This window comes from Hippoglossus stenolepis, chromosome 23 (genome assembly GCF_022539355.2).
Source record: "Hippoglossus stenolepis isolate QCI-W04-F060 chromosome 23, HSTE1.2, whole genome shotgun sequence".
Lineage (NCBI taxonomy): Eukaryota > Metazoa > Chordata > Actinopteri > Pleuronectiformes > Pleuronectidae > Hippoglossus > Hippoglossus stenolepis.
This window is the reverse complement of record NC_061505.1, coordinates 519886-546533: the sequence shown is the minus strand read 5'-3', so window position 1 is coordinate 546533 and position 26648 is coordinate 519886. Positions and strand designations below refer to the sequence as shown.

General features: G+C 45.5%; 3 protein-coding genes and 1 pseudogene across 4 annotated transcripts in view; 2 read left to right on the top strand and 2 right to left on the bottom strand.

Annotated features, from left to right (window-relative positions):
• Positions 1-5990, bottom strand: part of dlg4b (discs, large homolog 4b (Drosophila)) — an 18142-nt gene extending 12152 nt beyond the window's left edge. The window contains exons 1-3 of the mRNA XM_035149603.2: positions 5892-5990; positions 3810-3929; positions 3091-3164 (exon numbers count right to left, since the gene is read on the bottom strand). Of these exons, the coding sequence (XP_035005494.1) occupies positions 3091-3164; positions 3810-3929; positions 5892-5910 (213 nt within the window). The 5' untranslated portion in view covers positions 5911-5990. The remainder of the gene's footprint in view (positions 1-3090; positions 3165-3809; positions 3930-5891) is intronic.
• A 2071-nt stretch (positions 5991-8061) lies between these two features.
• Positions 8062-14526, top strand: LOC118102481 (7SK snRNA methylphosphate capping enzyme-like). Of its 2 annotated transcripts, none has more exons than XM_047338940.1 (8): positions 8062-8521; positions 10773-11176; positions 11716-11990; positions 12087-12384; positions 12469-12988; positions 13543-13755; positions 13837-13945; positions 14112-14526. In XM_047338940.1, exons 2-8 carry the CDS (start codon positions 10809-10811, stop codon positions 14456-14458), a joined length of 2130 nt encoding a protein of 709 aa, XP_047194896.1. In that variant the 5' UTR covers positions 8062-8521; positions 10773-10808; the 3' UTR covers positions 14459-14526. The 2 variants fall into 2 exon arrangements, with proteins under 2 accessions (XP_047194896.1, XP_047194897.1); XM_047338941.1 differs by having other exon boundaries at positions 8063-8521; positions 14138-14331.
• Positions 14527-14682: 156 nt separating this feature from the next.
• LOC118102962 lies at positions 14683-17036 on the bottom strand. Its single transcript, XM_035149605.1, has 7 exons — positions 16845-17036; positions 16688-16762; positions 16515-16595; positions 16073-16105; positions 15941-15970; positions 15459-15551; positions 14683-15071 (listed from the first exon to the last, which is right to left on the bottom strand). The coding sequence occupies exons 1-7, from the start codon at positions 17034-17036 to the stop codon at positions 14820-14822; spliced, it is 756 nt and encodes a 251-aa protein (XP_035005496.1). The 3' UTR covers positions 14683-14819.
• Positions 17037-18604: 1568 nt separating this feature from the next.
• LOC118102480 lies at positions 18605-21679 on the top strand (annotated as a pseudogene).
• Positions 21680-26648: the final 4969 nt, after the last annotated feature.

The window sequence follows — 26648 nt, the reverse complement described above, 5'->3', positions numbered from 1 at the left end:
CACTGGAGAGAGGAGGAGCCTGAATTCATGAGGAGACACAGACAGAGGGAGTTGACCTCTGACCTCTCACCTGAGAGGTTCACTGGAGGTCACACCTCAAACCTGTCTGTCTGTCTGTCTGTCTCCTTACCTGAGTCAGTTCACAAAGCGGATGCACACACACACATACACTAATGAGGGCGAACCCTGAGCCTCTGACCTCTGACCTCATGAAGTGACAGTGAATCAGTGTCGCAGTAAAAGCTTCACAAATATCTCGACTTTGTGAAGCCACGCCTTGCTGGAAATCTGAAGTCTGTGTGATGTGTGGCCTTCAGCACGCACACGCACACGCACACGCGCACGCACACGCACACGCGCACGCACATACGCACACAGACACAGACCTGAACCTTTGAGTCATTGAGGTGGTGTTTTCTTTGCGTTTGTTTGTTTGATGTTAACTGGTCAAAAGTGGTTAAAGGAAGAGTAGAATGTATTAATGGATGTATTGGTGAATGTATTGGTGAACTTTCCTGTTTAATGTGACACTTCACATGAATCAAACCTCTTCCAAAGCTGAAACAGTGTTTAGAACAGTGGGCAAATAAAAAACGTCTGCTTCAAACAACATGAACATTTTAAATCATAACTTTATGCACAACATCCTGTTACATCCTGGTCACTGACCAGGTCAGTTGTGAAATTTTAACAGTGAGTAAAAGTTCAAAATCACGTTTCTGTCGACAAAGACTGACCAGCCTGCTCCACCTGTGATCCAAACAGGTGACTTCATCCATCCAGCCAGTCAATCAGTGAAACAATCAATCAACCAATTAATCCTCCAATCCTCCAATCAGTCAATCAATCAATCAGTCAATCAATCAATCAGTCAGTCAATCAATCAATCAATCAGTCAGTGAAACAATCAATCAACCAATTAATCCTCCAATCCTCCAATCAGTCAATCAATCAATCAGTCAATCAATCAATCAATCAATCAATCAATCAATCAGTCAATCAATCAATCAATCAATCAATCAATCAGTGAAACAATCAATCAACCAATTAATCCTCAAATCAATCAATCAGTCAATCAATCCAACAATCAATCCAACAATCAATCGACCAATCAACCAATCAACCAATCAAGCAATCATACAACCAACCAGAATTGTAACATCAGCTGAATGAGAGGTGATGTCATGTGACTTTTGACAGGTCACATGATGTTTCAACATGAATTTAAAGAGAAACGTGAATAAAAACATGAAGCAACAAACACTTGATGTTTTCTCACTGAGAGTCTGAAGCTTCATGTGTTTGTTCATCTGATCTGTTAGTTTTGGTTTTACATTGTAATTTAGGGACTAAAGGATTTTTAGCTGCTTCCTCTTCTTCTTCTTCTTCTCTTGTTTAATTCTGTCTCTACTTCCTGTGATTGGTCCAAAAATCCAAACTATCCAACAAAGTGTTTTCACTGCAAACCAACAGAACCTGGTTCAGTTTGATCCAGACCCAGAACTCCTCTTCTGCTCTGAGGAACCTTTCACACCTGATGTTCAGGTTCAGACTGAACTGAAGAGTCTGAAGCTCTGAACCAAACCAGGTGTGAAAGTTTCCTTAAATATTTAGAAATAATTTGAGCAAAGTTGGTTTCCTAACAAATACCATCGAGAACATAGCTCTGAACTGGTTCTAGAAACGTCTAAGAACTGGTTTGGTTTTAAAACAGAGACTTGGCATCAAACGTCTTTATCTGTTTTACAAAAACAACAACAAAGAGTTCTTCTTCTTCAGATTAGCAGACGAGATGCTACAGTAGCGCTGTGCTTTTAAAACAAAGTTTTAGTTGGTCTAATCCCGCCTCTCACTCCTGATGGAAGTGGTTCTTGGTTCTATACCAATGTTGGTTGGGACCAGTTGTCCCGGCTGAGAGGAGACGTTTGATTGACCGACAAGTTCTACCTGAACCACATGTGACCTGTTGCACTGTGCCTTCGATTCAGACTCATCAATCATGATGTTTGTTCAAGTTTGAGGTAAAAAGTGACATTTTAGAGTCTGTGTCATGTGACGTGCATGAAGTTCACATGTGACTGAATGTCCTGCTCGCTACAGCTGTGCTAACAGCTAGCAACAAGCTGGAGGTACCCTGAGCTATATGCTACACACACACACACACACACACACACACACACACACACACACACACACACACACACAGTCACACACACACACACACACACACACACACACGGTCACACACACACACACACAGTCACACACAGAGGAAAAGAGAGAGAGTAGTGAATGAAAACATGACGGAAGCAGCAACACACACACACACTCATGACAACACTGGCTTTGATGTATTATGAGGACACACGTGCACACATATGTTTATGAGGAGACATGAGTGTGTGTGTGTGTGTGTGTGTGTGTGTGTGTGTGTGTGTGTGTGTGTGTGTGTGTGTGTGTGTGTGTGTGTGTGTGTGTGTTAGCGGATGCATGCGGGCGGTCTGCTCTTACCTTGGTGGTGACAATGCAGAGGCAGTCCATATCCACACACACACACACTCACACACTCACACACACACACATTTCCACACACACTCACACACTCATGCTCTCCCTCTCTCTCTCTCTCTCTCTCTCTCTCTCTCTCTTTGTCACCCTCCCCCCCTCTCTCTCTCTCCTCGTTCGTCTATCTGTCTATCCTCCCTCGCTCGCCCGCTCGCCCGCTCTCTCGCCTCTTGTATCCCTCTGACTGTCAGCAGCGAGCGAAAGAGAGGGAGAGAGAGATAGAGAGAGGGGTGGGCGAGCAGTGCAGGAGGAGAGCGAGACAGATGAAGGGGGGTGCACACCGCCTTGAGTCACTCACAAAAAGACAGAGAGAGGTCGAGAGACATTGAAAGACAATGAGACAGACAGACAGGGGGTGGGCTGGGCTCCTGTTGCCATGGTGTTATGCAGCTGTTGCCCCGGCAATGTTACTGCAGCTGTTGCTAGGTAACAGCAAAGGGTGTTGCCATGTGGATTAGAGAGAAAGAGTGAAAAGTGTGTGTGTGTGTGTGTGTGTGTGTGTGTGTGTGTGTGTGTGTTGTGTACCTGTCCAGGTGTGTGTGGTTGGATCCCTGTTGCCTGGTTCTCACACACCGTCAGCTCGTAGAACTCCTGGATGTCTGCGGACACACACACACACACACACACACACACACACACACACACACACACACACACACACGTGCGTGTATGTCAATCACACTGTAGGCCAATGATATCCCTCCTCCTCCAGAAGTGTAAAGTAACTAAGTAAATATGGTAAAGTGAGGTACTTTTACTCGATTACACTGATGATCAGAGAGATATTTTATTGTAATGATAATAATGTAATCTAATACTAATTACATTATATTTAACAATAATATTATGTAATTTAATAAAAATATGTTATATTTATATATTATACAAAAGTGAGGAGATGGATGATGAAGCGCTGACGTCATTTTCAGCTTCAGACCTGAAGATTCACTGTTTTGCTTTTTCATTGACCCAAACTCCTGAGATTATTATTATTATCATAATTATTATAATTATTATTTCATTATTTTTTATTGTTGTTTTTATTATTATTTACCGATGAAACAGAGGGGACCTTTTCTCAAGTTTAGATAAATAATATTATGATAATTATAACAAAGTATTATTATATCATGACTGCAGCACTGGTAATATTATATTATTATATAACACTTAATATGTGTGTAATATGTGAACATGTGTGTAACATCTGTGTGTGTGTAACATGTGTGTAACATGTGTGTTACCCAGCAGAGCCTGGAACAAGTCACTCTGGAAGATGTTGAGCAGTTTCTCTGCTCGACCTTTGACCCCTTCAGCAGCTCCGGCCTGACAGGCCTCCATCACCTGGAGAGCACGTTCAGTATCTGAGAGACACAGCACAGACTCTACTGTAATCTACTGTATTCTACTGTAAACTACTGAAATCTACTGGACTCTACTGTAATCTACTGTATTCTACTGTAAACTACTGTAATATACTGGACTCTACTGGACCCTACTGGTGTCTAATGCTCTCTACTGTAATCTACTGGTCTCTACTGGACACTAATGTAATCTATCGTAATCTACTGGACTCTACTGGAATCTACTGGAATCTACTGGTCTCTACTGGACTCTACTGGACCCTACTTGGCTCTACTGTAAACTACTGGACTCTACTGTAATCTATTGGTCTCTACTGGACTCTACTGGACCCTACTTGGCTCTACTGTAAACTACTGGACTCTACTGGTCTCTACTGGACACTAATGTAATCTATCGTAATCTACTGGACTCTAATGGAATCTACTGTAATCTACTGGACCCTACTTGGCTCTACTGTAAACTACTGTAATATACTGGACCCTACTGTAAACTATTGTAATATACTGGACCCTACTGGGCTCTACTGTAAACTACGGGTCTCTACTGCTCTCTACGGGTCTCTACTGTAATCTACTATAAAATACTGGACTCTACTGGACCCTACTGGTCTCTACTGCTCTCTACTGTAATCTACTGGTCTCTACTGGACTCTACTGGACTCTAATGTAATCTACTGGAATCTACTGGACTCTACTGCAATGTACTGCTAATCTACTGTACATACTGTATTCTACCGTGATATACTGGACTCTACTGTAATCTACTGGTCTCTACTGGACTCTACTGGACCCTACTGGTCTCTACTGCTCTCTACTGGACTCTACTCTAATCTACTGGTCTCTACTGTAATCTACGGGACTCTACTGTAATCTACTGGACTCTAATGTAATCTACTGGAATCTACTGGAATCTACTGGACTCTACTGCAATGTACTGCAATCTACTGTACATACTGTATTCTACTGTAATCTACCGTGATATACTGGACTCTACTGTAATCTATGGGACTCTACTGTAATCTACTGGACTCTACTTATCTCTAATGTAATCTACTGGTATCTACTGGACTCTACTGTAATCTACTGGACTTTACTGTAAACTACTGTAAACTACTGATCTATACCATAATATACTGGTCTCTACTGGACTCTACTTTAATATACTGGTCTCTACTGTAATATACTGGTCTCTACTGGACTCTACTGTAATATACTGGTCTCTACTGGACTCTACTGTAATATACTGGTCTCTACTGGACTCTACTGTAATATACTGGTCTCTACTGGACTCTACTGTAATATACTGGTCTCTACTGGACTCTACTGTAATATACTGGTCTCTACTGGACTCTACTGTAATATACTGGTCTCTACGCGACTCTACTCGAATCTACTGTAAAATATTGGACTCTTCTGTAAACTACTGTAATATACTGGTCTCTACTGGCCTCTACTTTAATATTCTTATTTATTATCGTATAGTAGCAGTCATATGATATTTGATGCTAAACTCTGTGACGTCAGCTTCTTCAACATAATCCATACTTTATTAAAACCTGTCTCCCGCCCCCTGGTGGACAGTCAGTGCACTGCAACCAGTAATGATCATATCCAACATGGCGGCCGTCGTGAAGTTAGTGACAGAAAATCTTTACATCAGGAAAACGTTATGTTTCATATCAATATTTCAACATAAAGTAATTATTTAAACATGATTTACATGTAACACAGCAGGTGTATGAGGTCATCATGACGTCATTATTATTGTTAAAGGTCAGAGGTCAAACCCTGACGACTCAGAAACAGAGATGCTGACGAAGAGAGGAAAAGAGGAAGAGGAGGCTGAGACTAAAGAACAACACACTGTACACACACACACACACACACACACACACACACACACGTACACACACACACGTACACACAATAAGAAACACACACTCTATCTAAACAATGTCTCACCTTCTCTTTTCAGCGGCATGTCGTCTCTCTCTCTGATCCACTTTAATCTTCTTTAGGGATTTTACACACATACACACAGAGCATGCTGGGTAATGAAGTCCTAATCCCACCACTCCCATCATTCCACACAGATTACACACTGAAGCCCCGCCCCTCTCCCGTGGGCACAGCCCAGGATTGGATGACGTCCTCATCAGGGACAGGGTCAGTTTGATTGACAGTTTTTAGTGATCAGCCATTGATTAAACTTCACATAAATAAGAAATAACATCAAATATAAAAGAAATCGGAAAAACAGAGAAATAAATGTTAAAAAATGTATTTGAATCTAAACATCAACATCTGAGACCAATATAAAAACATGAATAATAATTAGAAAAACTTAAAATCCTCAAACACGACAGTTCATTATAAATATTATACATAAACTCATTTGAAATACATAGAAATAATGAAATAAATACATAAATATAAATAGGGAAAGAAAATAATAAAAGAACGTATATAATTATGAAATAATTTATTTACTGTGATGGATCATTTAGAATCAATATTGAACCAATTCAGGATTATTAATGAACCCAGCTGTCAACATTTACTCAAAGAGTTTAGCGCCACCTTGTGGGAGAAAGGTGGAAACAGTTTGTCAGGTGAAGAGAATGTGAATCAGCTTTATGGCCATGTAAGCATTCACATACAAGGAATTTGACTCCGGTTTTTCCGTTGCTCTCAACGTACAGAAATAGACAAATAAACAAAACAACAAGGACAATATATATATATATATATATATATATAATTTAGAATATTGCACAGGCATTGTTCCTGACACTGTATGATTAATTGTTCATCAGAGTGACGGCCAGAGGACAGAAGCTGTTCTGGTGTCTGGTAGTTTTGGCCTTCAGTGCTCTGTAGCGCCTACCAGAGGGGAGGAGCTGGAACTGGTCCAGGGTGTGATGGGTCTGTTTCCTGACTCTGGACATGTACAGGTCCTGGATGGGGGGGCAGGCTGGCACCAATGTTTTTTTCTGCAGACCTGACAGTGATGGATGTTCATAGAACAGACTGGATGATGGCGGTTTAGAACTGGAACAGCAGCTCCTGAGGCAGGTTGAACTTCCTGAGGTGGCGCAGGAGGTGCTGGGCCTTTTTGGTGATGGTGTCGATGTTGGAGGCCCACTTTAGATCCTGGGAGATTGTGGATCCCAGAAACCTGAAGGTCTCCACTGCAGACACAGTGCTGTTGAGTATGGTGAGGGGGGGCAGTGTTGGGGGGCTCCTCCTGAAGTCCACTGTCTCCAGGTTGTTCTGACCACACCAGAGGGCTGTTCCACCTCCCGTCTGTACGCAGACTCATCACCGTCCCTGATGAGGCCGATGACCGTCTGTGAACTTCAGGAGTTTAACAGACGGGCCTCCTGAGGAGCAGTCGGTGGTGAAGAGGGAGAAGAGCAGTGGGGAGAGCACACATCCCTGGGGGGCACCGGTGCTGATGGTCCGGCTGCTGGATAGATGTTTCCCAGCCTTACCTGCGGCCTCCTGTCTGTCAGTAAGGTTAGTGATCCACTGACAGGTGGAGGCTGGCCCAGAGAGCTGGGGAGGTTTGGGTTGGAGTATTCCCGGGATGATGGTGTTGAACGCCGAGCTGCAGTCCACGGACAGATGTCCCTTGTGTGTGTCCCTGGGGAGACGAGGTGTTGCAGCATGTAGTGCAGTCCCATGTCTCATTTGCCCGGTAGGCAAACTGCAGGGGGTCCAGCAGGGGGCCTGTGATGTCCTTCAGGTGGGTCAACACCAGTCTCTCAAACGAATCAGAATAATCATAATGATCATAATAGTTATGAAATGTTATGTATAATGTTGTTTTCTGTACACTTCAGTGTGCTGAAAATATGTGTGTTTGTGAGTATGTGTGTGTGTGTGTGTGTGTATTTTAATGGTTGATGCTGATTGGTCGGGGGTCCTCCTGTTTTTAGTCAGGCACCTCTCAGGACGCCTCTCTACTCGGGACTTTCTCCCGCCTTCTCCAGCTAACACCAATCAGAAGACAGCTCGGGTCTAATTGGTCAGAAGGTGGGGGAGGCGGGGGGTCAGGTCGGCACGCCATTGGTCGGCTGTGTGGTCGCTCACATGCTGCGGCGGCTGGTCTATAAAGCTGTGGGCTCGGCTCAGGAGCTAGCAGTTAGCAGCTAACAGTTAGCAGCTAGCTGCAGCCAAACCGTCGCGTCTGAGTCATCACCCCGCACACACACACTGACACACGCACTCACGTGCACGGAGAGATCGGCGAGGGCTTATTTTCACGCACGGTGCGTGTGTTCGCGAGTGTTTTTAGTTGTACGACTTTGTGAAGTGTCTGCGTGTTAGCTCAATGCTAAGTGCTTCCTGCATGTTAGCTGCAGAAGCTAACTGTTTACCTGCGTGTTTCTTACTGCTAGTGTGAATTATTCATGAGCCCGCCCCGGGATTGGTTGAGTCAGCGATAGGGGCGGGGTTAGGACGAGTTTTTGCGGAATGTGGGGCGTTAGACACACACACACACACACACACACACTCAGGTCTATTTGTGTCACACACACTGACTGACAGTGTGTGATCATATTGGAAACAACAAGTGGACCATTACGGTGAGTACCATTGATTTCACACTGATTGATACTAATCAACAAGTAATAATCATAAGCTACACACTGATGACCTTTGACCCCTGATCACAAAGTGAACGTTCACTTTGTTCTGGAGTGTTTATACTAGAGCTGCAACTAACCATCATTTTGATAATCGATTAATCATTTATTAATTGGATAAAAAGACAAAAGCTACATTCGACTTTTTCCGGCAGTATTTTCTAAAAGCGACATTGTTGTTTTTAATATGTTTTACAGACACGTGCAACTTACTTATGATGATAATTCCAGATTCAGATATCTACATTTTATTTCTGACTATTCTTAATTCAAGTTCATGATATCTACGACACCATTCTCAGAAGTTCAAACCTAATTCAAGGTTTCTGAGATTGAGGTGAATTAAAGATTATTATATACAATATTTCCACTGAATTGTAGATATTTATAATGAGAAAATACATGAGAATAATAAAAGTAGTTAATGATTGTTTTGACAAGTCAGAATGATGTTATATATATATATATATCTTACACAAAAATTCTAACTTTCACAGTAAAAGTCAAAATGATGATATTGTAAAGCTTGTTCTGCTGAATGTGTCTGTTGTAGTATCTGTCACTCACACAGTCACAGTTCATCAGTGTTCTTGTATATTTACAATAAATGTTGCTGCTGTTACTTTATACCTGATGTGCTCTTTAGAATCATTAGTAAAACAGACTTACAACCAGCTCTGCTCCCAGTAAAACTACATGCACCACTGTCACTTTAATATTCTCAACTGTGCAATATTCACTATACTATACTCATTTGTAAAAAATGTCTGTGCAATCCATTTACTGTACATATTCTGACACATAATATATTTCTTACACTGTATAGACCAGTTTAATCACATTTATATATTTTTCTATATATTGTTGTATATTTCTATTTCTTTATATTCCTTCACCCAAGTACTGGATGCTACTTATGTGTTGTTTTCTGCTGCTGTAACATTGCAAATTTCCCCATTGCAGGACTAATAAAGGACTTGTTATCTTATCTTATTTAGTGAGTATAATTTACAGTAGAAATGTTAGAATTGAGAAAGCACAATTGTAAAGTAGTATTTCATATGAATCTTACCGCACTTGATGCAGTCGCATGTTTACTGTAAGAGTAAAGTCCAAAGCCTGGAGGAACACAAGCTGCTCGTACATTTAAAAGGTTGAACCGTGTGTAGTTTGACTGTGATGATGGTGATGGAAGAAAGATGCCAACAGTCCAGGAGCCATTATCCATCACAGTTCATGTAGCAGCTCACATCTGTTCTGACGTCTCTTCGTGTTCTGCAGATTAAAACAGTGTTAGAAAATATGTGGAAATGTGACCACTGGCTTTTAGATTATTAAGCATTATGAACTTTACCTCAGATAATGAAGCTAACTGTGTTAGCAGCTAGTTCTCAGCGCAGTCGGGAGCTCGGTGTAGTCAGTAGTAGGTGTAGGTGGGCGTGTTTACAAATGTGTCAGAGTTCAGATCCACCTCTCCAGCTCCTCCTTTTTTTCCAAATATAGTAACGTTCGTGACAATGGCTCCACACTGCCAAGATGGCGCTGATCAAATTTGAAACTCTTGGCTTCAAATCGGCAGTTCACAAACCAATGGGTTACGTCACGCTAGGTTTCCACTTGGTCACAGCAGAGCAGCTGAGCTGAACTCATGTCTGTATTTACACAAAACTTAGCAATGAAACATCTTCCAGCAGGTTGTTTTGTGCTTTATAACATAACGGCTGTGAAACAATCAGAAGATTTCATTTAGTGTTTTTGTTTCACTGCTTTGTGATTGTTTTCAGCGCTCCCTCCCTTCATTCAACCTGTAGGCCTCTCTCTCTGTGAGCGGTGCTCGTCTCCCTCAGTTTTCAAACATTTACTCCTTTACGCCACGCAAAACAGACAGGTTGCTCTCCTCCAGCAGGGGGCGTACATTTTTAGACAGTTAACTGAAATGTGATGTTTTTGTCAAAGCTGCTTGTTTTTGTAATTGATGTCTCTGAGTGCCGTGGATGCTTCGTACGTCTCGTTCCTTTGGGTACACTGTGACCTCACACAACCCCACCCTGGCCACGCCTCCCGCTCAAGCCAAAACCGAAGAATTTCTTTTCTGTTCATTGATCATCTCAGCTCTAATGTGTGAGCAGCTGGTGAATGTGATTGGCTGCTTCCGTTCTGTCGAGCTAACCCCTCCCTTCTCTCTCTGTAGATCACTGTGATTGGCAGATTTTTCCTGAGGCGGAGGATGATCAGGATGTCATTGGACAAAGAGACTATCGTCTCTCATGAGTCGCCCAACAAAACCAGCCCTTTCCCTTCCAATGTCGCCCTATCAGAGCAGCCACAGTTGGCTAAGACCCGCCCCCTGCATTGTAAAAACGGCCTGCAGCCACCCAGCCACAGCCAGCCCCCACTGGCCGGCCCTCCTCCCGCTCAGCGAATAGGAAAAAGGCGTTACTCTATGGGCGTAGGCTTCAAGGGGCCGGCCAAGCGCCGTCGCCGCACAAACAGTGACAGCCAATTAGAGCCTGTGCTGCCAAGTCACTTTTTGTTGGGCGGGAACATCTTTGACCCGCTGAATCTGAACTCGCTATTGGATGAAGAAGTCAACAGGTGAGAGTGTGGTGATGAATCTATCTGTTGATTAGTCCAATAATTAATAATGATAATAATAATTGTACTAACTAATAATACAATACGTTTATTCTATAAAAACTAATAACAAATGTTATGATAAAATCTGCAGCACTTCTCAGGTCAAAGCTCCACTTCAGTATATTTATGATATAAAATTAATATTAATTAATGACTGAATTAAAAACTGTTTCACGTGTTGTCCAGGGGGTGTCAGTAGAGAGCTGACGACTGATATCTATGTTATCACCATGGAGATGTCAGGATTATTATGAGTTGTTTAAAGTGAACTGTATTAAATTGTTATCTTGTGAATGGAAGATGAGAAATGTTCCTTTAGTAATGTGATTTTAAAATGAGTGTTTCCACAGTGAAATCATACGACAACATTGTTAACACACATTTCACTTGTGTGTCATGAAGCCGCTTGGCTCCTACGACTCAAGTTTTTAAACTCCGGACACAATAAAACTATAACATGAACGTTTGTGTTCTTAAACCCCTCCCCTTCTCTTCAGAACGACCAATCAGGAGACACCAAAGTGCTCGCCCCTGCCATCACGGGGCGGTGACCCCGTAGAGATCCTGGTTCCGCGTGACATCACCGACCCCCTGAACTTGAAGGGAGGTGGGGGAGAGGGGGAGGTGGGAGGTGGAGTCCTGCTGTCGCCGCTGAAGTTTAGGAGGAGGCACCGTAACCGACATCATGGGGGAGGAGTGGGGGGAGGAGGAGGGGGAGGTGAAGGGGAGGTGATGCCTGCTCGACTGTTTCCCTCCACAGCTGCACCGACAGGTGAGACAACACCTGGATCCATACACAAATCTGAACTGATCGTTTGTTGACCACAGAGTTCCTGGGATTAACTTGTTCATTTATTATGTTGTGCAGTTCCTCTGCTGACCACAGAGGGCAGTGTTTCTGCATCTCCTCTTCCCTGTGAACTCAACACTGCCATCACCTGCCGAGATGACGTAGCCCCGCCCCCCATACTCCCCAGGAGACACACGCATCCTCCGCCAGGCCACACCCACAAACCCGGTAACCAGGGTGATGGTCGTCAACGGAGACGGCGACGCACCACGTCGACAAGGTTAGCAGACAGCGCTACGAACACTGTCCCCGTGATGACTGCGATTCAGACAACTAAATTCCACACACCACTGGTGGGAGGGGCTAAAACTGGCAGGTGAGTCTTTCACCATAGGTGATTTCAAACACTGTCATCTGATTGGACGCCCTGGTCACATGAATTCCATGCTGCTTGCTCCAGGTGCAGAGGACCTCATCCTGGCTCCACACGGCTACCAGAAAGGAAGAAGGACAAACACCGATACCAGTACGGCAACCACAATCGTTACTATGGCTACCATGGTTTCTATGGTGACAGGTGGGAGGGGCGCGTGGGGGCAGAGGAGGACCCGCGCCTACGTCTCCTGGAAGCTGATTGGTTTAAAGACAAGACAGTGCTGGATGTGGGTTGCGGTGCCGGTCACATGACTGTTAGTATTTCCCGCAGGTTTCACCCTGTTTACATCCTGGGGGTGGAGCTAGACAAACGATTGGTTTATGCCGCCAAGCAGAACATCAGGCACTTCCTGTCACATGACCTGGTAGTGGAGGAGAAGAGGAGAAGGGAGGAGGTGAAGAGGGAGGAGTTTGATCAGGCGTTCTCCCTCCTCTCCTTCCCTCTGTCGTTCAGGGTGAGTCGAGGTCCTCTCTCTGCTCCCCCCCTCCCCCCTCACCCCTCCTCTGCCTCCACCAGGTTCCCCAACAACATCACCATCATCCAGGTGAGTGTGACACCAGCTGATCGATCAGCTCAATGTTGGTGTTGAAGTTTGAGGTCAAAGTTCAACACAACTGTTTTTACATTTGTATCACATGTCACAAGCTGTGTCTCAGTTCAGGGGCGTCGTTCTAAAGTCTTTTCAACAGTTTTAATCAACCAAAGAATGTTTTCGTCCGTAGCTTTGTTGCTAGGCAACGGCTGTAAGGGCGGGACAAGCTGGTGACGTAATAGGACGACCAGACTGTCTCATTTCGGTTGGGCCGGTGTTGGAGGATCAGCTGACGTTGGCTGCGTAGACCGGCTCCTCCGCAGACTGAGACTCAGTCTGATCTGAGCAAAGCTTGATGTGTTTGTAGTTTAATTTGTGACCATTAGTTCTTCCCAGTGTTTTGTGGGAAGTCCACTTTACAAGTCTTTTAAAAACTATAGAAAGTGTGTATGTGTGTGTCGTCAGTTTGCTGATCACGTCTTTTTGACTCTGTGACCTTCGACATCGCTGATGTCAACAGTGACATCATTACCCCGCTGACATCACAGCTGTGACTCCTCCCCCAGGGTGACTACATTTCACAGAGTGAGGCGTGGCCAGGGCGGGGCCAGTATGATGTCATTATGTGTCTGGGCCTGACCAAATGGGTGCAGCTGCAGTCAGGTGACGGGGGCCTGGTCCGACTTTTCAAACGGGCCTATCAGAGCCTGTCTCTGGGCGGATTATTCATCCTGGAGCCGCAGCCATGGAGCAGCTACAGCCACAGCAAGAGGGCATCGGTAACACAAAACACACACACGCAGACACACACAGCTTCCCACAGCAGTGTTCACTGACGTGTGCATGTGTACGTCCTGTAGGAGGCGACATATCGTCACTACAGGAGCGTGAGGTTGAGACCTGAACACTTCACCTCCTACCTGACGGACACTGTGGGCTTCACCTCCTACAGGCTCCTCACACACTCAGGTACGCCACCTACACTTCAACTCATGATGTGCAGTTACTTTGTTTTGACCACCAGGGGGCAGCCAACAATACATTTATTGATCATTTGATGTCACTTCAATGAGAACCATATGGAAGCAGCTGTTGCCTCTAGCTGAGCATGATGGGAGTTGTAATCTTTTGTCAGGAGAACTTCTATTTGTACGTTTCCAGGCAGCCAGAGGCCGATTTACCTGTTCCACAAAGGCCCCGCCCAGAGGAAGTGATGTCACGGGATGGAATGTGACTGTAGCTCAGCCTGTCATTTCGTTACCATGGCATCAACGTGAAACTGATGCTGAGGAGGGAGCGGATTGGTGGAGGCAGTTGAGCCTATGTAATGACTGCTTGATACATCACATCAGAGAGAAGTGTGACCTCTGGTCCTGGATACTGATTGGACGCTTTAGAGGAAGTGACATGTCCAGATTCGTCTCTTCAAAATATTTTTGTTCTTTCAAAATAAAGAGAATTTATCAGCTGCTGCTTCTCTGAGTCGTTTCAAACAGTTTTTAAAATCTGACATTCTTCAGGTTCACTGGAGGTAAAAAGTTAAAAATGTTCGAGGATAAAGATTAATACATTTAAATAATCGATCATTCAAGTTTTTTGTTCCACATATTAGAATCTTTATTTAAACATCAAAATATATATATTTTTTTAAAGATAAAAAACTTGTACAACTGATGAACTGAGTTATTAACGTGACATTACACAGATCGAGTGAATTCATTTTATTTAATGAATTGAGATTTGTTATGGTTCTCGTTAAGAAATGAAAAATATGATAAACTACATGTGAATTATATCAGTGATGTATCAAATAATGACTGGTAGTTCAGGGGAGGAGCCTCAGTTACAGTCCCAGCTCTAGCTCCGCCTCGTCTCCATGGTAACTGTGCTGGCCGTGGTCCGGCACGTCAAAGGTCAGGTCATCTTCACGCTCCACGCTGTCGTCCAACAATCGACCAAACTCGACGTTGACGTCTCCTCTGGCCCCGCCCTCTAGTCCATCAACAGTTGGACTGACGCTCCCTTGAAGTGCTGTGGTGGCCCCGCCCACTTCCGTTGTCAGAATTCTGTCCGTGGTTTGAGGTCTACTTCGCTCCTGGGGGTGGAGTCAGAGAAGCTGTTTATTGTTGATGAGATTTTCACCTGTTTTTATATTTTAATAAATACATTTATTTATAAATATATATGTGTTAATGTATTTATATTTATTTATATTTGTACCACAATGATCCTGATTGGTCCTGACTGGTTTTAATTTGGTTGCTTGGTTGTGATTGGTCCTGACTGTCCCTGATTGGTTTTAATTTGGTTGCTTGGTTGTGATTGGTCCTGCTGAGTTTCTCCATGTCTGAACAGTGAGTCATCTACTCTTCACGTGATTGGTTGGTCCAGTTTCACCTGCAGGAGCGTCTGTGATTTAAAGCATTGTGGGAAATGTCGACCTGTGTAACTTTGAAACGCTGTGATGTCATAATGATGTCACCTGTATCTCCACGCTGTCGTCTCTGTGTCGCTCGTCCACTCTCTCTCCCAGTGAAACCAGTTCGTTGAGCCACAGAATGGAGTTAGTGAGAGACTGACACACACACACACACACACACACACACACAGATCAACACACCTGAAAAAACACATCACATGACCATTCACCTACACAGATCATGTGATGTAAACAGGAAGTAGATCATCTCCTCTGCAGTTGGTTGCTTAGTAACAGAAACTCCTCTGAAGGAGGAGCAGTGACGACGAGGTGGAACTGTAACTGACAGGAAGTGTTAGCTTTGTGTTCACCGCTGGTAGTCGAGTCATGTGACTGATAAGAACCAATCAGGAAGAACGTCTGCGTCATCGTTTACTAAAGTCTCAGTTTCTGTTCAGACTGAAACACAAACCCAGAGTTTTCAAACTAAAACGAGACCAGTTCACATAAAATCGTTGATTGGTCCATTTTGATTGACAGCTCACCTCCTCAGACGAGTCCATCTGCTCCACAGCCTGCAGGATATGACATCACACACAGGATATGACATCACACAATCATGTGTGGGTTTTTGTGTACGTCTGTGTGTGTGTGTGTGTGTGTGTGTGTGTGTTTACCAGGTTCTCTCGGTCTCTCAGCTGTTGAACCTCCTGTAAAAATCAAACAGTTATTTAAAAACATTGTGCCCGTGGTCACATGATGCTTTGATGTCATCATGAATAATAAATCTAAACTTTTGTTTGTTTTGTTTTAGTAATTTAATGTTTTATTTTTACTGTATTCACAAAAAAAGCTTCATACGTTTGTCCAGCAGGTGGTGCTGAGATCACAGTGAGCTCATCCAGCACAGGTTCACATTCTCAAAGTGTGATTGGTCAGTAGCTCCTGAGACTCATGGGTAATGTAGTCGGTTAGTGGACTGACAGAATGTTACGTGTGTGTGAGCAGGAGCAGACTTCATTCATATTTTCATCAAATCAATAAGAATCAGCATATTCAGGTTTAAACTGTGTGTGTGTGTGTGTGTGTGTGTGTGTGTGTGTGTGTATGGGGGGTGACCTCTGAACTCTGGCTTGACTCTGATGATGAAGCTGATGATGAAGAGGAGGAGGATGTTGTCTGTTGAGCGATGTCAGGAAGCTGCAAACACACAAACATCAGGAAAGAAAGTAAAGTTTATGATGAGCATGTTATTATTACTCAGCTAAAGTCTGATTGATTGATTGACGCACATCCAGATTGACGGTGGTCTGTTCCCCTTGTTGTTGAAGACTAAGCTGGACGCTGCCTCCACGCTCACCTGTGGACTGTACACACACCTCAGAGTTATTGATCAGTCATAGCTCCAACCCATCAATTGATCAGAAGATCAATAGAGATCTGTCTTACAGGAGCAGCCTGGTTCTGGTCCAGCAAACTGACCATCAGCAGAAACATCCACATCCTGGAAACACTGAACGACTTATCTGGTCCAAACTGGGGGAAGCAGGGCAGTCCTGATGGTCCAGGGGAGTCCTGATGGTCCAGGGGAGTCCTGATGGTCCAGGTCTGAGGGTCCTGCTGGTTCTGTTTGTGCCTCATCCTGATTCGTGTCTTTTATTGTCTGTTCAGCAGGAAGTGACCTGTCATCGCGTCTTCCTATGTCCCCGCCCCCCTCCCACTAACAATCCACCACCAACCAAAACAACACGATTTATGTGTGTGGGGGGGGGGGGAATCATCTCTGGCTGTTTGTGGGAACTTAAACTGTTTTCAGACATGAACTGTGTAAAATGTTGTCTGGACATTTCCTGTAGTTAGTGTTTGTGAAGCAGAAGCAGGAGGTTGTCGGGTCCGACTCGTTCACAACAACAGGAACATGTGGGGAACATGTGAGGCGCATGTGAGGAACATGTCAGGAACATGTGAGGCACATGTCAGGAACATGTGAGGAACATGTGAGGACCATGTGAGGAACATGTCAGGAACATGTGAGGCGCATGTGAGGAACATGTGAGGAACATGTGAGGAACATGTCAGGAACATGTGAGGCACATGTCAGGAACATGTGAGGAACATGTGAGGAACATGTCAGGAACATGTGAGGAGCATGTCAGGAACATGTGAGGAACATGTCAGGAACATGTGAGGAGCATGTCAGGAACATGTGGGGAACATGTGAGGAGCATGTGAGGAACATGTCAGGAACATGTGAGGAACATGTGGGGAACATGTGAGGAGCATGTGAGGAACATGTGAGGAACATGTCAGGAACATGTGAGGAGCATGTCAGGAACATATGGGGAGCATGTGAGGAGCATGTGAGGAACATGTGAGGAGCATGTCAGGAACATGTGAGGAACATGTCAGGAACATGTGAGGAGCATGTCAGGAACATGTGGGGAACATGTGAGGAGCATGTGAGGAACATGTCAGGAACATGTGAGGAACATGTGGGGAACTTGTGAGGAGCATGTCAGGAACATGTGAGGAGCATGTGAGGAACATGTGGGGAACATGTGAGGAGCATGTGAGGAACATGTCAGGAACATGTGGGGAACATGTGAGGAGCATGTGAGGAACATGTCAGGAACATGTGAGGAGCATGTCAGGAACATGTCAGGAACATGTGAGGAGCATGTGAGGAACATGTCAGGAGCATGTGAGGAGCATGTCAATGGTTCAGTTCATGTCTGAAATTGGGTTGAAATAGCATTGAATTGAAATAAAGTAAAATACTCCAGTAAAGTACAACTACAACACATGTACTTGTACACATCTACACAACTGATATGATTCCTCACAGTTTCACAATAACATGTTGATATATATATCATTTGTCCGTGTTGTCCACATACTTCTGTTTGTGTGGTAGTAAACACATTTCACAACCAGGAGGAGGACGAATAGATTTACTGTCTTAGCACCGCACAACACACACACAACACACACACACACACACACACTTACATACACACAACACAACTACAGAAAGTTTGTGTTACGTTGTGACAAGACGTGAGACTCTCCAGGTTCAACATCTGCTGACATCAGGTGAGGTGATTAAAATATCAATGGTTTCACAGTTTGTGTCGGTAACAAGTTTCTTGATTGTTCGGCTCTGACACAGATTCACTTCCTCCTTCACTGACAGGAAGTGTTCGCGGATTTCTACCAAACGGAATTCTGTTCAACAAATCAAGGTTCAGGACGACGACCAGTGTCATCACGAGGTCGGTGAAGCTGCTCGTCTGCTGAGAACCACCTTGACATCAGCGTCTGCGTGAAGAGCGTCTGCAGAACGTTGGTGGATGCAGGTGTTTGTTAGTTGTGACTGGACGAGGGTAAACTCTCTGTTCTCTTCTTTTTCTTGATTTTGTTTGTTTGTTTGTTTTTTGACCTGATTTAAAGTCTTGTGTTGCAGGTGTGACATGTCGTCCTCAGGTCAGTGGACGTCTCTGCGCCCGTTTGTCCTCAGCTTCCTTTTCTCATCCTGTTTCCTGCTTCTTGTCTTCACATATTTCAAACGTGAGAAGTTCCGTGCGTTCGTTGTCTCCATGGAGACAGACAGACTCATGTCCTGCAGAGGGCAGAGTCAAACCCAACTGTTCGTTCACAGCAGAGGACGCAGACACTGTCCTGCTGATCTGGACGTGGCCGTTTGGCCACAGGTTCGATCTCAGCTGCAGCTCGTCACCAGGTGTCGCCTGACGGACGGCAGGTCTCTGTTCCAACGAGCCGACGCCATTTTCTTCCGCCACCGAGACGTTCACCTGGCCGACATCCCCACAGAGCCACGCCCCTGCTTTCAGAAGTGGGTGTGGTTAAATATGGAGTCACCTGCAAACTCGGCTCCGATTCCTAAACTCAATGATTTATTGAACCGGACTTGCAGCTACCGCCTCGACTCAGACGTCCCAGTGCCTTGTGGGTATCTGGTGCCTGTGACGTCTGAGGACGAGACTTTCAAAGTGCCGGAGAAGCAGCTGCTGGTGTGTTGGGTCGTGAGTAACTGGAACACGCGACCCAGACGAGTTCAGTTCTACAACGAGCTGAAGGAACATGTCCACGTCTTCGGGGACGAGTGACGGAGAGTACATGGAAACGATGTCCGGCTGTAAGTTCTACCTCTCCTTTGAAAACTCCGAGCACACTACATCACAGAGAAGCTGTATCGACCCATGATGCTGGGGAGTGTCCCAGTCGGCCTCGGACCCCCCAGAAAGAATTACCACGTCCCTGCTGACGCTTTTACGTCGACGACTACTCGTCTGCAAAGCATCTGGCAGATGTGGTGTAAACAGAAGGTAGATTGTCTACGACCAATAATATTCCGCTAGGCATAACCATAGCAACGGCGATGACATGTCAGTGTGGGCGGAGCATAAGGACGATGCTGCAGAAGGTTTGTGAATAAAGTTTGAATAAACAAAACTGACCAAGAATCAGATTCAGGCTGTGATGTTGTTTGTGTCCAGCAGAGGGTGCTGTCCCCTCATGAACAAGTGTGTGTCTGTGTGTGTGTCTGTGTGTGTGAGTGGTGGTTGGGGGTGTCTTGATGAAGCAGCTCGTTCCTTCTTCTCTTCAAACTGAGGACAGAGCGAAAGTTAATTTCTCTGTTCTCGACATGTTGAGCAGGAGGAAGTCACCAACTGCACCACACACAGACACACACAGACACACACACACAGACACACACACTCAGTGAAGGAGTGATGATGTTCTGAGTTAAAGGATCAAAACTCTGGAACCAGACTGTTCTTCATCATGGTGCTGGATTTATTCACCCTGATTCAGAAGGTCCTCAATGGACCAATCAAACACACCACGCTGTTCAAACGTGTGTGTGTGTGTGTGTGTGTGTGTGTGTGTGTGTGTGTGTGTGTGTGTGTGTGTGTGTGTGTGTGTGTGTGTGTGTGTGTGTGTGTGTGTGTGTGTGTGTGTGTGTGTGTGTGTGTGTGTGTGTGTGTGTGTGTGGTTCAGCTAATATTATTTTAAACTGTTGACCGAGACTGGTGAGCGCTGCAGCTAATACCTCACTCACACACCACACACACACACACACACACACACACACACACACACACACTCCAGTCGTTTCATGGATGATTAAAATAATGTTGAGAGAGTGAGAACAGCTGCAGAGACGAGAACTGAAGTAGAAACAAGCTGAAGTTGTCATGTTGCTATGGTAATGCAGAGGTGCTTTCTGGGAGTAGTTTGACCACGGACTGTAAATAATGATAGACGTCTCCACTTCCTCCCATCATCCGCATATGAATAAAAACATCTTCGATATGAACGCTGCCATCTTGTGTTGATGACGTCGACCAATCCTGAGTCAGTCTCAGCTGTCAATCATGACGTCTCAGCCCGTTTTTAATAACTGATCAGAAACATCAGAGAGATAAGAACGACCTGAAATGACAGGTCCATGTTCCATCTGCTAACATGGAGGAGGTTAATTACCTATACTGCAGCCAGACACCAGGGGGCGATCATGTCATCCATCTTTATTTACAGTCTGATTCGCACTGAAACATGAACGTTCACAAAACGAACAAAAACTGGATCAGACTAATTCCTGGAGGGAAACACTCGTCAATCTCCGCTGATCCGAAACATCTGGAAGTGTTCCAGGTGTGTGTGTGTGTGTGTGTGTGTGTGTGTGTGTGTGTGTGTGTGTGTGTGTGTGTGTGTGTGTGTGTGTGTGTGTGTGTGTGTGTGTGTGTGTGTGTGTGTGTATCTGGTTTCTATAATGAAAACACACTGAGCGCCCCCCCCCTTCATTCTTTCTCTAACTCGTCCCAGATGTTGGACGATCAGAGGTAAAGCGAAACATGAAATGGACGACGTGACATAAAGACAGCAGCTATTTAGTGTGTGTGTGTGCATGTGTGTATGTGTGTGTGGTCTTGTGCAGCTATCTTTGTGAGGACCTGTTTGAGTCTACAACCTACGAAGTGAGGACCTTTTGGCCGGTCCTCACTTTGTGACCCCCCCCCCTTTAATGGACTGTTTGGGGGTTAAGACTTGGTTTCAGGGTTAGAATCAGGTTTAGGTTAGGTTAAGGGTTAGGGTTAGGGAATGCATTATGCCAATGAGTGTCCTCACTAAGAAGCTGTACAAACATGTGTGTGTGTGCTCTCCTCCTCAGTGTCGTCACCATGGTAACCCGCTGAAAGGTGAAACCCTGATACCTCTTCTGACCTCTGACCTCTGCATGCAGTTGCGGGAGGAGGCTCCACTTCCTCTTCCTGTGGCTCCATCCATATTCCAGCTGACAGGAAGTGATGTCGTGTCAGTGTCTCCTGACCCTGCTGCTGTTTCCCATGATGCCTTTCAGCATGGACACGTGCAGCCGCCGCAGGTGACTTCTTTAACACTCGCTATAAATTAAGATTGGTGACATGATCGCCCCCTGGTGGCTGGCTGCAGCACAGGTCATAAACACTGACCAAACTAAAAAGTACGAACATGTTTAAAACATGAAAACTGAATAAACAATGTGAGATAGTTTTATTTTAAAAAGCGTCTTTATCTGAATACATGACGTGAGTCACATGACAAACATAAGAGGATTTATTTGTCGTCAGTGGTAGAACGACGTTCGGTTCCTCGTGGTTCTGTTTCCCTTTGATCCATCGATCCGATCAGTCCATTGATGATTGACAACGACACGTCCTCGCTCTCTGCTGCTCAGAAGACATACTCAGTGGTGACATCAGCAGTGATGTCATCATAGTCTTCATTCAACCCCGCAGCTCCCTGAGCAGGCTGAGATGTCTCCATGGAGACAAGTGGCAGGCATCCTGTAGGTGGACAATGATCAGAAGACAACCTGCCACCAGGGGGAGTGTTTCCAGAACAATGAGTGTGTGTGGTTCTCACCGGAGTTTCTGCTGAGGAGTGATGTCATCAGGATGGTGGAGACGAAGTACGGAGCGAAGACGAGTAACTGGAGGAGAGGCCGTATCCATGGAGACGGAGGTAAGACGGACATCACTGACGACACACAGTTAGTAACAGTTACACACAGTTAAAGTTAGTTACAGTTACACTTAGTTACAGTTACAGTTAGTTACAGTTACAGTTAGTTACAGTTACAGTTAGTTACAGTAAGCTCACCTGCAGAAACGGTCATTCCAGACAGCAGCAGCACAGACACCCCTGCAACAAGAAGGTTTAGATAGTTTGTACTTTTGGACCAATCACAGGAAGTAGAGACAGCTTTAAACAATAGAAGAAGAAAAAGAAGTGTGGTTAGTAAAGAGGGACATCGGGCTGGAAGGTCGCTGGTTCGAGGCCACGGACTGGCAAAGCATGACACCTGGACCGAAGGATGGACCTGACAATGGATCTGTTCAAGTCCAAGAGCAGCGACAGATGGACACTCCTCTCCCTATCCCACTGTCTGAGGCCCAATCCCATTCCACCCCTTAGCCCTTCCCCTTCGTTTTACGCGTTGACATGCAGGGGTGGGCTGTACCAACACCTGTAGGGACGGAGGGGTAGGGCTTAATAACCCTCACTTCGAATGTAGGGTTACCCAGAATGCCTTGTGAATCACCGGCAAGCTGGGAGAGAGACCCAGTCAAGTGTAGGTAGACTCCGCCCACGTAGGTGAGGACGACAGGACGTACGTATGTCAGACAAAATTCTTTAGTCCCTAAATTACAATGTGAAACCAAAACTACCAGATCAGATAAAAATATGGAACAAACACATGAAGCCTCAGACTCGATGTTCGACGTCGTCTTTTAAACGTTTAAATTTATCTCAAACTCTTTCTATTGTCGAGCGAGTGTTTCCTCTGCTGATGAATGAATGAACGGATGAAGTGTCGGACTCACCCAGCAGGACAAACACAGACGGACTCTTCATCTTGTCTCGACGACAAAAAAAAGAGGAAACACAGTAAAACCAGAAGTAGACAACAGGAAGTGGCTGCAGCCTCCGACACGTGAGACATGTTTATCACATTTGATCTGAACATTTAACTTGTTTCTTCTCCAGCAGCTTCAGCGTCTCTCCTGAAGATGAGTTCGCTGTAAAAGACTGAGACACACAGACACACACACACACACACACAGACAGACACACACACACACACACACACACACACACACACACACACACACACACACACCACACACACACACACACACACACACAGCCTGCAGTATGTGAGTCACTGCTTATTAAGTTACAACTTCAAACAAGATCGTGTGTGTGTGTGTGTGTGTGTGTGAGGTCACCATCAGGTCGGGTTAGGGGAAATGAGGTGTCAGCCTATCAGCTGATAGATCACCTGTTGATTGACAGGTGATCATTACCATGGTGACAGGCTTTTGTGTGTGTTTAATGTGTGTACGTGTGTGTGTGTGTGTGTGGATAATGAATTAATAGGATCGTTATTATTCTTGTTGATAACAGAATATTTCTCTAAAACGGTTCTTGATACCTGCGTCACCAGGACCAAAGTTCCAGGAGGTTTCGTTCTGTGTTCAGAGGAACCAGAAGAAATCACAGAAGCTTCACAGGTTCTCACGAAGGTTGTCGGGGGCCTCGAGGTGCAGGAAGCTTTGAAGGTTCTTAAAGATGTTCTGTGACAGTTCAGAGGTTCCAGAGGTTCCCAGATAGTCTGGGGATTCTGGAGTGGCTTCATTTTGTTGGTACATTTTTTAGAGGATCTTAGAGTTTCAGGGGTTCCTTAGTGGACCCAAACATTCCAGGAGCTTTAGTGATTCTTGAGTAAGTTTTAATATTCATTCTTTGGATTCCTGGGTGATGGACGTTGTTTGTCAGCATCTGAAGGAGGTTTTAAGTTCTTCAGGTGCAGAGGTTGTTCAGGAGGAACCAGGCGTCACAGATGTTCTCCGACACTTCAGGAGGTTTCGAGGGTTATTGGGGAGTTTTCTTCTTTAGTGGGTCCCTGTGGTTCTCAGGGTGGTTCCTGCGGTTCTTGAATAGTTTCCAGGACGCTTCGGTATGCTGGAGGTCAGGAGGTTTGTCAAACACTGGAAAATCTGAAACTGGAAAAATGACATGACCATTCCACACACACACACACACACACACACACACACACACACACACACACACACACACACACACACACACACACACACACACACACACACACACTAAACACACATGTATATGTACTTCAGAGCTGTCAGTATTGATCTCCTTGGAGAGAGAGAGAGACAGAGCAGGAGGGCGGCCAAAATCTTCGTGGGTAACACACACACACACACACACACACTAGCTCAGATGAAACACAAACCTTCTGGTTTTCATTTCACAGCGTCTCTCCCAACAATGTGCTCATTAAAGTGAAATAACATGTCGACATGTTCCTTCCTATACATCTACACACACACACACACACACACACACACACACACACACACACACACACACACACACACACTCTCTCAAACTCCTTCATAAACTCACTGCAAACGTCTGGAAGTCATTTCTGTCAATGAGCTCTGGGAGACGAGTGGCGGCGGTTTCTCTGTGGAGGAGGTTTCAGGAGCTGAGTGAGGAGGTTCAGAGGGTCGGGGGGGAACTCGTACTGAAACCAGACGTTCTCGGGGCGACAGCTCGGTTATAACACAAAAACTTTAAACACACAACCAGCACGTCCTCCTTGTTCACATGACGGGACGAGAGGCGTCACAGTGAATCTCTGATGCTGTGCCGCTGGTCCGGGCCATGTGGCCTCGCCATGTGGCCTCCACGACGCTTTCTCCTGACTCTGTTCTGTGGCGTGACGTCAGATCGTCCTCTGCTGTGGTGAAGCAGCCAATCACCTGTGTTTAAGAGCCGCACTGTGATTGGCTGCTGTGGTTCAACAGAATTTGTTTGTTCAGACTCTGGTTACGCCGCTTGTCAATCACACAACACACACACATTTGGCTACCGCTGACCTCTGACCTTGATGTGTGTTTGTTGTTCCTGTGGAGAAACGCCTGCTGCTCTGAAACCACATGACCTCTCCTGCTTCACTGTCCCTGAGCCAATCAGGAGCCAGATAAGGCTCCAATCATGGCCCTGTTTCAATCAGCCTCACATTAAGTTTTCTGTGAACTGACCAAACATAATGCTGAGGATGGAGCACCATCACCATGGTGACCACCGACCCTCTCACTGTCAGGCCTGCTGTTTGTCTGTCTCACACTCATCCCTCCGTCCTGATAACGCACACACCCTGAGGTCAGAGGTCAAAGTTGACAGTTCCCATGTTTGTTTGTATGAGTCCACTCCGCCCTGTGGTCAGTCAGGTGACCTTCGTCTTAAGGCTGATGACAGAAACTTTAAAAACTTGTCAGACAACCGAAGCTGAAACGATCGCTTTGTCCTATTCTCTATTTTTTAACCCTTGTGTTGTCCCTGCTTCCCCCGGCTGTTGGCCCCCTCACATAGCCCACCCCATATTAGGACGCACACGTAGCACAATAGACACGTGAGCAGCCCTTGCAGATGTATTTGTTACACCCGCGGCACATGGTGTGAGTTTTACAATCCTTTTTCCTGGGGCATATCTGACACCTCTTCCTCTTACTCGCCCCGAGCGGCGCTGCAGCTAGGGCTATGGAGGAGGCCGGACACTCGGTGTGCAGGTCGGTCTCGTCCATCCCTTTCCATTCGTCACCGTATTTTCGACGACCCTCCCGATTCGTCATCTCCAGGATGATGTTCTCTACCGTCGGCGTGATGAACAGGTGGAACGTCGAGGCTAGGTCACCGGTGCGGGACGTCGCGTGGATCGTGGGGCCCCGGAGGGCCCCGCTTTGAGCCGCAGCAGAGGAGGAGGAGGAGGAAGAGGAGGAGGAGCAGTGGCCCTCCTCTCGGACGTACGCCCTCGAGGACCATGTTATTTCCCCGTTTCTTGAGGGGAAGGTCTCTCTTTCCACGAGTCTGGTGGTGGTGGTGTCGCCGTGGTATTGTCCTCCTTCTTCTTCCAAGGATGAAGAATCTGCAGAAGCATCACCCACTGGGTCGTCGTCTTCGTCGTCGTCTTCGTCTTCTTCGCTATCGCCGTTGTCTCCGTCTCCGTCCTCTCTGTCTGCTTCTCCATCTCCTTGTCCGTCCTCTTCGGGTTCAGAGGATGGTTGCTGGGAGAATAGCTGTTGGAGAACCTGTTCTCTGGTGAAACGCTCCTGACGCGACATCGTGCCATGGTCCGTGAGAGAGTGGCACACG